Source organism: Orbicella franksi, chromosome 14, assembly GCF_964199315.1.
Source record: "Orbicella franksi chromosome 14, jaOrbFran1.1, whole genome shotgun sequence".
In the NCBI taxonomy this organism is placed as follows: domain Eukaryota; kingdom Metazoa; phylum Cnidaria; class Anthozoa; order Scleractinia; family Merulinidae; genus Orbicella; species Orbicella franksi.
This window is the reverse complement of record NC_138158.1, coordinates 17,761,801-17,774,571: the sequence shown is the minus strand read 5'-3', so window position 1 is coordinate 17,774,571 and position 12,771 is coordinate 17,761,801. Positions and strand designations below refer to the sequence as shown.

At 38.4% G+C, this 12,771-nt stretch overlaps 1 protein-coding gene across 1 annotated transcript; it reads right to left on the bottom strand.

The window, feature by feature from the left end:
- Positions 1-465: 465 nt before the first annotated feature.
- LOC145467367 (transmembrane prolyl 4-hydroxylase-like) lies at positions 466-9,564 on the bottom strand. Its single transcript, XM_081450920.1, has 11 exons — positions 9,286-9,564; positions 8,122-8,203; positions 7,573-7,748; positions 6,335-6,393; positions 6,029-6,063; positions 5,343-5,508; positions 4,599-4,656; positions 3,738-3,850; positions 2,944-3,034; positions 2,255-2,381; positions 466-979 (listed from the first exon to the last, which is right to left on the bottom strand). The coding sequence occupies exons 1-11, from the start codon at positions 9,403-9,405 to the stop codon at positions 636-638; spliced, it is 1,371 nt and encodes a 456-aa protein (XP_081307046.1). The 5' UTR covers positions 9,406-9,564; the 3' UTR covers positions 466-635.
- Positions 9,565-12,771: the final 3,207 nt, after the last annotated feature.

The window sequence follows — 12,771 nt, the reverse complement described above, 5'->3', positions numbered from 1 at the left end:
AAACACTGAGAAGAGAGTTGAAAACACTACGGGTAGCGGGGTATTTTCGACGAACCACGAGGTGTTTGGTAATTTCGTCAAACACTGTCTTCAGTGAGGTATATATGAAATAATTCGTATTTGAACTGCGGTTGTAGATCAAAGTGAAGAACGATCATCGCAGTAAATTTTCCAATTTAAGCAATTTCCGTAAACAGTCAAGTGTAGTACAAATATTGAACGTTTTCCAATACCCTGTAATGTAGGATAGTCACCGTCCTTGTTTTTTCTCTTAGGGCCATGTACCAATAATGCGCCTAACACCGGGTTCGTGACGTACTTTGAGCTTGTCACGCAATGCGTGACAACACAATGAGCATCCGAGCTATAAAAGGCTATTGCGTAACCCATGGTGGGTTTTCCCTCCGGCAATCGGAATCAATTATGAAACAAAGCACTTCCCAAAACACTAGGAAGTGTCTCCTAAACACGCAAAACTGTTTTGTACGAATCAATCAAAAGAGTAAATTTATTGAAAATGTTAGTGCAATATAACAAAACCCAATAGCTTTTAACCCAATCCTAACATGAGCATGGGTTAAAGCCCGTAAAGTTCGAAAACACATTCTTTACTTGTCTCCATGTATCTTTTGTAATCAGAGTTCAAGCTTAACATCATATGAACCATCCCCACTTTCTTTGGCTTCCATGAGAGTTTTTTCTTTCTCTTTTCTCGTTTCTTCATCTTTTTTCGTTGCAGCTCCTTCTTGATTCTCTTGAGTTTCCTTCGTTTCTTCGCCTGTTTTTATCGCCTCTCCTCTCCAGTTCGTCCCTAGTTTGTATTTACTCTCGTCTTTCCCGTAATCAATCCAGCCCTTGAAAGCTTCGTCTGTACCGGGCTCCCCTACTAAGGTCAACCAGAGGTTTGCAACCCATTTTGTGCCCTCTAACACATCACACCCGCCGTGTTGCGACAGCTGGTCAAGCTCACCGAGCCAGCCTGCAAGAAAATAAAGTGTAAACACAAGTCTATCGACCCTTCCCCGGCCAGCAAATTTTGTTTTCTTACCCAGTCTTGGCCGAGAGTTGTGGTCAAGGTCAAAATGGCGTCGAAAGTGAGTTTGAAAGTGATACACTTATAACAGCTGTTTGTTCAACGAAAATCGAGACTATCACGAATGAACTGGCACAAAGACGAACCTTCGTTATCAGTGTATGCTGTGGTTACTGTCTGCGTCTACTGTATGTGGCTTTTCACCATTTAAAAACGTGAATTTTCTCGCACATGGTTCGATAATTTTCTTCAGGTTGACAGCTCGCGATCGTGTCCTCAAAAAACAGATCAAACGATCTTCATGTGATAGACAAAGGCAACTGCAATGGCCAGGTATGTTTCAATGAAAGACAAATGTGATGTGTAGCTTTGAATAATGGAAATGATGTGCCGGTATGCTGGTGCTATGAATATATTTGGGGTTAGCCCTCTAAACTTCTTCTCGAAAATTACCCTTGGAAATAAAGTAAACGACTTGAAGCGAGGAAGTATGTTTGACCTTGATGGCCTTTGAGCCTGAGTCTTCCAAAACTGAAGTTTCGTTGTTCTACGGCCTGATCTACAAGGCCAGGCATGGACAAATTAGAAACTTAATTGTAAAGCCAAGGAAGGTCAAGAGGTTTGCATATCTCCGTATCGGGTTTCCATGATTCTCATATTTGATTAGAAAATTCAATAATTAGGAATAATAGATTTCCCCTGGACTTCAATTTGTTCAAATAACGTGTCTCTCATTGACTTTATTTTATTTATTCCAAGTCTAAAGTAAGTTCTTTTCGTAAAACGATACAGTTTGCACGGCACGACTGTCCTGCATGTGGACAGACAGGAAAAATATTTTTGGCGGATCACCAATATTTTTCACATGTGGACAAGAGGAACAACTAACAGTAAGTTTGCTGGCTTTTTTATATTCTTTGTTCATTTGTTTTTAAAATGAATTATCATGCCTAAGTCATTCATCACTAGGACCTAACCTAAACATAAAATCTCGCAGATGCTTGTATACATTGTCTTACTCAATCCCAGACAAACGACCACAGCTTGAACTAAACCTGTCGAGTGAATTTGCCGCGCGCATAGACCTACACAGTTTAATACGAAAAGAAAAATTCGTCATCCACAGGTCACAATACTTTCAGAAAAGGCAAAACATTAAAAAGCGGAAAAAAAAAAAAAAAAAAAAAAAAAAAAAAAAAAAAAACGGACACATTTATGTACCTGTTTTTTTGTCCAGAAAATGGTTGTACCACATGATCGCCTTCCCTTTCTCTGGTTTAACGACAAGGTTACTTTTGTGGCAGTTTTGAGCGAGATTGCACTTCCAGCCCTCTCCTTTCTCCCAAGCCTGCCAAAAGATGAAGAGTAATGTTTATGAATGGTAATTGAAACTTCAAAACGCTCGCTTTGCGAAAAATCTAGATATTTCTCTAGGATGGGATGCTAGTCCATCGCAGGTAAACTCTAAGAATTTTATAATTGTTAGATTATTGCCCCAGCAAACTTCTGTGTTTTCCTGGGTGGAGAGAGGAACTGTATGAATACAATTATTATATGCAAAGTGGCTCCATTTATTACGTTATCCCAGCTATTCTACTTGGCGAAAAGGCTACAATCCGATTCTAGTACACTCTCCTGGTAGAACGCGAAGAGTTGACTCTATGACTGATTGTTTAGTAAAAGAAAGTGGACTCTAAACTAAAAGTGCGCCACTATTAAAATTGTGACGTCTATTTGACGTCAGCCTTGGCAACACTAGTACGTCATGTTGCTTGGCAACCAAGCTGACCAGGAAATTTCTACCACGGGCTTAGCCAATACTCGGTGTCTGCAGTTTAACGAAAAACAGTTCGTTGTTCTGCCGATTGAATGTCTCTGATGCTCTCATAATCATTTATTTTCGTCCTTACCTCTGTTGAAAATGTTTCGTTGTCTGCGAGAGGGAATGCCGTCTCTCCACCTTTTTCGGGTTCGTTTAAATACAACAAGACTGTGGCAAGTCTGCAATATAGCAATAATAAAGTTATAAACACGTTTGATTTTGTTTCACGCGGTAACAAAATTCTGCAAAACGTCTTTAGTTTCTGTATGTTGATTGAGTATATGCTCCGTTCATTCATAATAAGTTCGAAAGGCAATTAGGGTTAGTCTACCCATGTATGTTCAAAATCTGTATAGTAGTTATACGTTCTAAGAATGTCTTGATAACTTTTAAAGCTTTGTTTGATTACTACATCGCACGGTAGTTAAATTACTCAAACCTAAGGGCTTTAACTCTGATGCCTCAAATTTCCTGTGATGGGACGCGACCTTAACACGGCTTATACCCTTCGGCGGGATTTGAAACTGAAACTCAGGGAAAGAGAAAGCATGCTCTGACTAATTTTGAGTGCAATAGACCTTTTTAGCTTGGGTGGTTTGTTGCCCCGTTTCAGACCATGTGATGACACTCTTGAGAATTCTTGCTTTTAAATTTCAAATAGTCGCTGTATATAAATGAATAATTTTTAGATGGATTAAAGAACCATTCTCTAGATAATATCACGTGGTCTGTAATGGGAAAACAAACCACTCAATCTAGAAAAGGGCTATTTCTTTTTTTTTATTCTTGGGGGAAACTGAGTGACCTCCCCGCTTGCCTCGTGGTGTTCACAAAAGGAAAAAAAAAGTTGTTGATTATTTTATCAGTCTTTACACTCCTAACCTGCATAGTCGACAGTCTTCGTCTTTGGAGAAAGAGCAGCACGGCAGGTCCTTTTGAAGTTCATCTGAATCGTGATGACAGTGGTAATGGCCGTGAACGTCATACTTAACGACCTGACATGAGTGAAAAAGTGAAATGAGATTATAAGCATTTTGAATGACGGTTCCCAAACTCATTGATAATTCATCAAGTTAAAACAAAGAAAATCACAACCGTCATGGAGGTTTGGATACCTGGTCTTAATTAGCATTGATTTTGACGATTTTACTTCTCCGTTTTCTCCTTAGTTTTTGTTGTAATTGAGGAGATATATCAAACACTCGAGACACTGTTTCATCGGCTATCCAAACATCTCAACTCTCTTCTTGGTGTTTGGATATCCCAATGAACATGTTTCGATATCCCGATGAAACACTGTCTCTCATCCGGAGCATAGTAACGTTTGTTCTGTAGCATGAAGGGCAATGGAGCCGGTATGAAGATTGCTACTCCTGCCCCCCCCCCCCCCCCGGACTCTGGGCACTTTGCAAACTGTCAGGTTTCTTTACAGTTCGCTAGTACTCATTTACAATCCCGGATGAATATAGCGAGAGTGAGAGTGTCTTGCCCAATGGGACAACGTAATGACTCTGGCTATTATCCAGTCAAACCCAGACAGCGTCTATTCGGAGTGACAATGCGGTAACCACTGATAAGGGCAGCGGTTCCCTTTCGTATTTAGCAACAATATCACATTGGCCACTTATTCGTTTTAAAGTTTGAATGAAAAAAAATGTTCTAAAGCTCTTGAAGAATAGCGGAACATGAAAGTTCAGCTTCAAGATTCTTCTGCTTCAAGTGACGGTTAACACGGTTACGTACCTGTAAAGGTTCTGTACTTTTGATAAATTCTTCTGGAAGTAGACTTAAACGCGACAATCTAACAAAAAGAAAAGAAAGAAAATAAATTGTCAAGAGGAGAAAAGGACGCGGAGAGGCTAAAAACTTCAGTTTCAAGAACCTATTGGTACTGAGGCTAATGTCCTAATACAGAAAGCAATATTCAGTCTGATTCCAGAAATAATTTGTCTCAGCAAACAACGCGAGTTGGTGCGGTGCAATCATTACAAAAAGCAAGAACGACTTCTCATTTTAGTTTGTGGAATCCTAATAGCAGTTTGCCACGCAACTATTTTGCCAGTTTCACGCCAACGTTAGACGCCGACTGGCGCATGGGGCATTAACAAGTCTCCTCCATCTTTGTCGCTCCTTGGCAAGCCGTGTGGCATGCTCCCAGTTGAGGTTTAGGACCTGAAGTTCTGCCTCTGCAGTCCTCCTCTAGTTGGATTTGGGATGGCCTCTCTTCCTTTTACCCTGTGGTGTCCGTCTGAGAGTCTATTTTTGAGATGTTAGTGGTTTCTCTACCTAGCACGTGACTGATCCAATGCCAGAATTTTTACTAACTGTAGTCAGTTTCCTCGAACCTGTGACGGCACTTTTGTCTGCAGCTTGTCACGCAGCATTGTTGGGTGTCAAGTCGTATATTGAACATTGCGCGATGTAGACAACGCCTTCACTGAAAAGATATTTTTTAAAGATGTTTTTTGATTGGCACCAGTCTCCTACCTGCCGTGAAAATCCGAGAGGATTGGGTACTTGGGATCATTGTGAAACATCCAAACTTGGCGACTATTGCGACTGCGCAGTCGAGGTTTTGTCCTTCGTACTTTGTCGAAGTAGTCTTTCATGACTGGAACAGTTACTTTGCTGAATTCTTCAAAATCGATTTTTCCTAAAATTAGAAGGAAATAAAAAAAGGAACGAATAGGTCGGTTTTTGACCCTGAGAATATACTTCTCGCTTGGTGTAAGTTGATAAGTGAAAACTTCCAGTGGCAGTAATTCTACATATTGATTGCAATCATCACCAATAAGTATTTCTTTCCAAGCACTTACCTGGTCATTTTATTTTCTCGTTGCAACATAAATAGACTGTTAAAAGACACAGTGTTTGGCTTTCAAGTTGAAGCGAGTCACCGAAACAAATTGCATGTGTATGTTTCGGGTTGGAGTGGTGTCAAACTGGGATTTGGAGGAAAGGAAAGGAAATCATAAACGTGACAAACTCGCAAAGCAGGATTTTCTTTACTATTGAGCGTAAAAGTAGCGACTGGCGTCAAAGATATTTACTTTGGTGTAAAAATTAAACTATTAATTGACAAATGGATGAAAATAATTTAATAAGTGATCTCCTGTCATGCATCCACTCCTTGCTTGCATTGCGGCGTTGCTTGCTCAATATAATAGACTCACCGTTGTCATCTTTGTCCATGTTAAGATCTTTAAACCTAGTAAGCAACAAAAAAATATTATTCATGAAAAACGCTGTACATTTTTAAGCCACTTTGGAAGTAATTGCTCCGCTCAAATCGAAGGTCACCCATCAGCCGATCAGAAGACGCGATCGATGAATGTTATTTTATAATTAATAGTTATTGGCTTTCACAGATAATTCGTTTATTCGAGCAATAGCAAATTTTGCAAGGAATGTGAACTACAGTTACTGTTTGTGTAATCTTACAAAGGAAGAGGTAATCGCAATAAAGAAATATTCCTTACATTTCAAGAAGATCGTCCTCAGTGAAATATAGGTCTTCCTTTCCACGAACATGCATTATCTGAAAGATTTATAGCAAATTATACTTCTGTTATGTTTGCTTAAACTATTTATTAAACTAAGCTCTGACTAAACGATGGCAATGAATTATTGTGTGGGTTTCAAGTTGAACGAAGAATTTGAAAAAAAAAATCAATCTAATCAAGCTGAACTAAACTTGCAAGCGATCGAAATTTCTTCAATTGTCATCCATTTCTTTAATTAGCTATAGTGATCCCTCAGGGCCGGATTGAGCTAAATCAGGGTGAGCGAGGATTTTGATTTCAGTTTTGTAACTTTTCAGCGAGGTTTTCTGTTTATCTTATTTTTCCTTCAGTTTTGAGTTTGAATAACCTCAAAGTACATAAAAGAAAAACAGTCAGTGAAAAATTAAGACTGCGGCCGGCTAACTTTTAATCCTGAGTTAGCGTCAACCTAGCCTGCGAACGCAGACGTATTCCTGGCTGTCGCTTGTCTCCGCCAAAAAATAACGTCTGCGAACCCTAGCCAGGAAACGATTTCTGTGACGTAATGACTTTTGTTTCCTCTTTGGCCAATCAGATTCCATGATAGAATGAAACTCGAGTGCTTCTCGCAGCGAATACCTCGCGCAGTAGTTCTGGGGGTATTTGAGCTAAACTGTGATTGGCTTAGAATTCCTACGTCACAGAAATCGTTTGTTGGCTCGGGTTCGCAGACGTTATTTTTCGGCGGAGACAAGCGACAGCCGGAAATACGTGTTCGCAGCTTAGCGTCAACCAGCTTTCGAACAACTTGGCCCTAAACCATAAATTATTGGTCAGTTTGTTCTGAAGCATGTTCTTTACGAAATAATGACAAAAAATCTTTCAATCTAACATGGTAGGCCCCTCAAAGGGATATAGGCTCAATTTCCGCATGAATACCGCATTAAGTTTGGTGAACGGAAGTCTACAGAATGTTCTAATCCTATTTAAACGATATTTCTTTCTATTCCGTTTCATGAGGAGTTTCTATTTTCTATTTTGTCGTGCGGCTAGTCACGTTTTGTGAACACGTGATCACCTAAGTACTTGATCACGTGATTTTTCTATCGAGTATTCATTAAAGATGTCGATTAGGGTTTCAAAGCCGCATATTTTGTTGATATTTTGTCAAAATACATCTGTAATTATATTATCAAGCATTGAAGGAGTTGACTAAATTAACTGACGATACATACCTCAACAGGTTCTATAAATCCGTCATCGTTGTTATCCCATATTCTAAAAGTCCTCTCCGATGTTTCATCATCAATGGTCTCGTTTGCCTTGGCAAGAGGACTCTTCTCCAAACCAAGGCGCTTTGCGTAGCTGATCAGGTGATCACATTCCACTTCAGTCAGAAAATTTGAAATCTCTTGAATCGAAATCAGAACAAAAGGCATTTAAATAAAATTTTCAGCGAACACTGTCTAACCAATAGAGATAGGGGACTCATCTCAAGTTAGTTGTGTGCTCAGTTACCTGGCCCATAATTGCAAGCGAGGCTAAAGGTGACCTTGCTTTGATACAAACGTCTGTTTTCCGCATGCATATATATATGTAAACTAGTTAGGACTAGAACAACTTGATTTACACAACGAAAGCAGTAAGGTCTGCGTCAAAGCAAGGTAGCTTCCAGCTTCGCTGCCATTCAAAGGCCAGGTCACTGAGCAGACAACTGTAAAATAGTCTTGGTAAATTCGGCATATCCTTGACTTGCAGCTGATGCATCTTCAAATAAAACTCACCAAATATCGGCGGTTTCATGCTGATCGTCTTCACTTTTCTTTTGTGAAATGGAAACATCACCACCTCTTCTTCATGACCAATCTTCATTTAGAGAGAAAAAATATTAGAAATGATGAGATTGCGAAAAGAGTACGGTATCGAGTATTAAGTTTTGTCAACACAGCTGAAAAAGAAAACAGCGGTCAAGAAAATATTTTGTATACTCTGATACCATATAACTAACTCCGCCGTTACTCAGTGATAAAAGGATGAACATAAGCGCAGGCTAGTTGAGGGCAAGAGTTCTGGGCCAAGTTTTTCGAGAAGCGGTCAATGCGTTCCCAGGATTAAAAGTTAACTGAAGTATTATTTTTCCTGTATAACCTGAATGCTTTTGAGTGCTTAGGTTTTGTGTAGTTTGAGATCATTCAAACTCAAAACTGAAGGACAAACAATATTAACAGGAAACCTCACCGAAAAGTTACAAAAGTAAAATCAAAATTTTCGCTAGCTAATCCTGGGTTAGCTTAATCGGGCTTTGAACAACACGACCCTGGTGCAAAGGGTTAGGCATTGGGATTATCAACATGCAAATTCCTTGTACTCATCTCTATACATTTTTTTAAGCAACCGTTGGGAGAATTTGAAGATCGTGAAAAGAGTTTCTATAAATGAAACTGGGATGATGGAAAGGAAGGTGACTTTTTCAGTTAAGTCGCTTTTAGTTATCGCGTGAATACAGCTTATTTCGATACCTACCACTTTGGATGTTCGCGAATTAATTTTTTCTTGCGAATACCCACTTGGTAGGGACCACTCACAAGCGATTGTATCCGCAGCCAACTATGACGTCGAGAATATCAGAATTATTTTAAAATGACAATCTGATATAGTCAAAGACGAGCTGAATAAAGTGGAGAAAATGTTTAAGTTAAGAACACTTTCAGAAATATCTGTGTTCATTAAGATCTCAACTGACGGATTGTGTGTTTCAATTAAAAGAAAATGCTTTACACACGTGGTCGTCTGAGTTCGCCAATTGCCTCATTATAGTAAAATCTTAAGAATAGCTGATAAATTGACTATAATTACTATCGTTCGTTATATCAGCAAGTTAGCGTTCAGTTTATCAGTTAACGATACCAAAATAGTGTTCTTGAACCATTTCAGAATTTTAAGCTTACCTTCACCGGCTCACGCAGTTTTGGAGTCCATTTGGTTTTGTCCAATTCCTCGCTGCTCACTTCCAATAAGCAGTATAGCAAAATAAGACCGAACACGGCAAAGTATCTCCATTTTTCCATGCTTGCTTAAATCAAGGGATCTTCTCCTTTGAAACCGTGTGATAAATGAAGATTTGTATGCGAGGCTTGCGATCAATATGGATTTTGCAAGGTTTTCGGGCAGGTTCCTGCACAAGAACAAAGCAAAGGTAGTGACGTAACAAAAGGAGTCTTAACCAGTACTGACAGCTGTTGGGTAAATTTAGTGAACGTTTCTACACAACACATTAAGCTGGTAAAAAAGACCTAGTAACTGATATTTCGTGGACAAATTCAAAACACGGTTGTTTCTGGTAGTCAATTCCTTTACAAAAAGCGCTTGTAAACTTAATTTTATATGCGAGAATTCTTTTCCATTCGCCATATTGGAAATATTGTTTTCTGTAAACACGTGTTTTGCAAGTTAAATGTCTTGTTTTTGGAACAGGTATAAAAACCGGAAAGAATTCTCGCGATTAAAAATTCTTTTATCTATAGTGAGAAGTGATGAAGGGGAAAGTTGTAATCACAAAATTGTGTGTTTCAGCCGCAACCTTAGTTTAATTTCTTGCTGTGATCGGAAAATCAGCGGAGTTGCCCTTTGCTAGTTATTAAATATGCACTGCGTAAGTGTATAAAAAGGTTGAACATCTCTCATGAAGAATTACTTTCAGGTATTGATCCAAAAATTGCGATGGCAACACTCTGGTTTTCTTCCGGCCTAGCTGGGCAAACATCACTGATTTCATGGATTTTAGTAATAGACATATTGCATGACTACAATTCGTGGCGCTAAAATAATTTCATGCAAACACAAAATAATAAATTTCTAAACAAGAGGTAATCTGTAAAAGTGTTCAGGATCCCATTTAAAAACAGATCACCGAATTGGTTAGAAGTACACATTATATCTAAGTAGTACCAACCGTGTAAAAATTAAAACTTTAAAAAACTGGGGTTAGAGTACCCATAACTCCATGAAGAACCTCTTAGCTCTTGCCTTAAACTTATTTACTTTCGTAGCACTTCGAGTTTCTATTGGAAAACGATTCCAAGTATCTGATATTCTGTGGAAAAACCCTGTGTTCCAACACATTTATCCAAGCATATTTCGTTATGACTAATTATAAGGGAGTAGCGGTCCCCCTCTGAATAAAACTCAATATATATTTTCAATTTTGAATTTTTTTTCAATATTGATTTTCATCTTGAGTTCCTTAAAACAGAATGTTACATCAGCCAGCATTTTCTCTTCTCCAAGGACAGAACTGCTCTCACTAAAGAGTTGTTATCAAGAGTTGTTCCAAAAATTGTAATCGCAAGATGAATCATTTACTTTGGCTTTGAAAACATATAATAATTGTTTCTTTATTCCGCGAAACATAGCAGCTACGTTATGCCGTTCTGTTCATTTTGTTATTTGTTCTTCCCGTTAAAGCAATTTGCGAAACAACTGGAACCATATCAGTCCTTTTTGAAGAATTAATTTCACATTGCCTACTTAAAATTGTTATCGCACAGTGTTTTGTTTTCAATGGTTGGAAAGCATGAACGGCAACTTTAAACACATGTTATGCAATCTAAATGCTCCTTGGGTCTTTGTTATGTTTGGATTAAACAACACCAAAATAGCGAAGAAAAAAGGCAAAATCTTTTTTGAGCTTTTGCAAGCTACAATACTTAGGTTCACTAGGGAGACCTTTGAAAACTAATTAGAGTTTATAAATTAAAGAGGAAAAAGGGCGACAACAGCGTGTTTACGCCGACATGTGCTGAAAAAACAAACAAACAAACAAACAAACAAGCAAAAAACAAACAAACGAACCAAAGCAACAGAAAATTGGAATAAAGGGACTATCGTTTTCCAGATCAGTCTACAAAGTGGGGAGAATTAATCTTTTGGTCTTAGGTTCTATATACAATTGAGTAAATACTGCAAAAACGTCACAGTATTATTGAGACAATATTTGTCAATGAGCCGGTTGAGTTTTCTTTAAGCAAATAATCAACTAGGCACAGCCAATTTGAATATCGCTCATCGTGAAATCGAGTGCTAAGAATGCTACTGTTTTGGCGGATACTATGATCAACAAAATATTGTCTACAACATTAATTAGGTATTTTTTACCCCTAAAACATGAAAAATTTCATAACGCACGCGCAATCATTGGTCTATCAGCGGGTAGACAACGCCGGGTGAAGGCAACCAAACATATTCACGGACTTCAAATAGCTAACTAGATGAGGCCATATAAACACGAAAAAAGTACTCTATTGCTTTTGTAAAATATTTCTCAAGAATTCGCGTGAATCTGAAACATCACAACGTGTTCACATACTCTCATCTAAACACACCTATCGACCAATGAGAGGGCGCGTAGTATCTCAGTTATGTTATAAACTGAAATAATACACACATAATAAACAATTAAATCCACTAATCCTTGTACAGTTACGATAAGCGCTATAGAAATAAAAAAAGTTGAAAATATGAACAAGAGAGGTTAGAGAAATTATTACTGACAATTTAAGTATATAAATTCCCGCTCGGACATCTACAAGAGAAATAGCGAAACGACAGCAAGCATTTTAAAAAGATTTTAGTTATTAAATCTTAATTTACGAACATCATTTAAAGCTAATTTAGCAATAAAATGAACCCTTTCTTCAGCTACTGCGATAGGATAGCTTCGAAGTGGCCGGGTTTCTGCAACTAAGTCAATAATGTTCTTGTCCCATAGTACGTTGTCTGTGGCTTTAGAGAACTGCGCCGGTGACATAACCTCATAAGCTCCGTTTTTTTGGTATCTCGGCCATTCTTTCGCGAAACTTCTGGGGATCCACCCCGCAAGGAATAGTTCCATAAACTCTATAAGCAGCCTCTTCATATTCCCTCTTGTAACGCTTTAGTTCTTTGCTTTTTTGATAGCAGAAGTCTAACATTTCTTGGGTTGGACGACAGCCAGCAGATCTAGACGCGCCATTTTTCTCCTCTGGGTTGTCGTGAAAGTCGACGTTGAGTTTTTTTGCTTTCTACCACCGAGGATGTAGAGCTTGACTTTCCTTGACCTCTTTGAGCCGAAGAGTTATCCATTGCGCTCAACTGAACCTACAGATTTCGGGTAGCCAAGAATTCTAAAAAGCATTCACTTCTTTGCTTCCTTGCGTAACCATCATGACGTCAACTTCAGCATATTAATTTTTAACTTTCTTTGTATTGCCGTTGAGAAAGATTACGCAAATGAACAATATTGCGCAATAGTTTTTTTAAAAATAAGGTCGTTTATGCTATGTATTTATTTATTTGATTTTGTGGTCAAAAGGTTTTGAAAGCGACAATGGTAGGTAATAGATGAGTTAGTTTGAAGCGAAAGCACACAGATGCAGTTTGTTTTGCGTCAACTTATA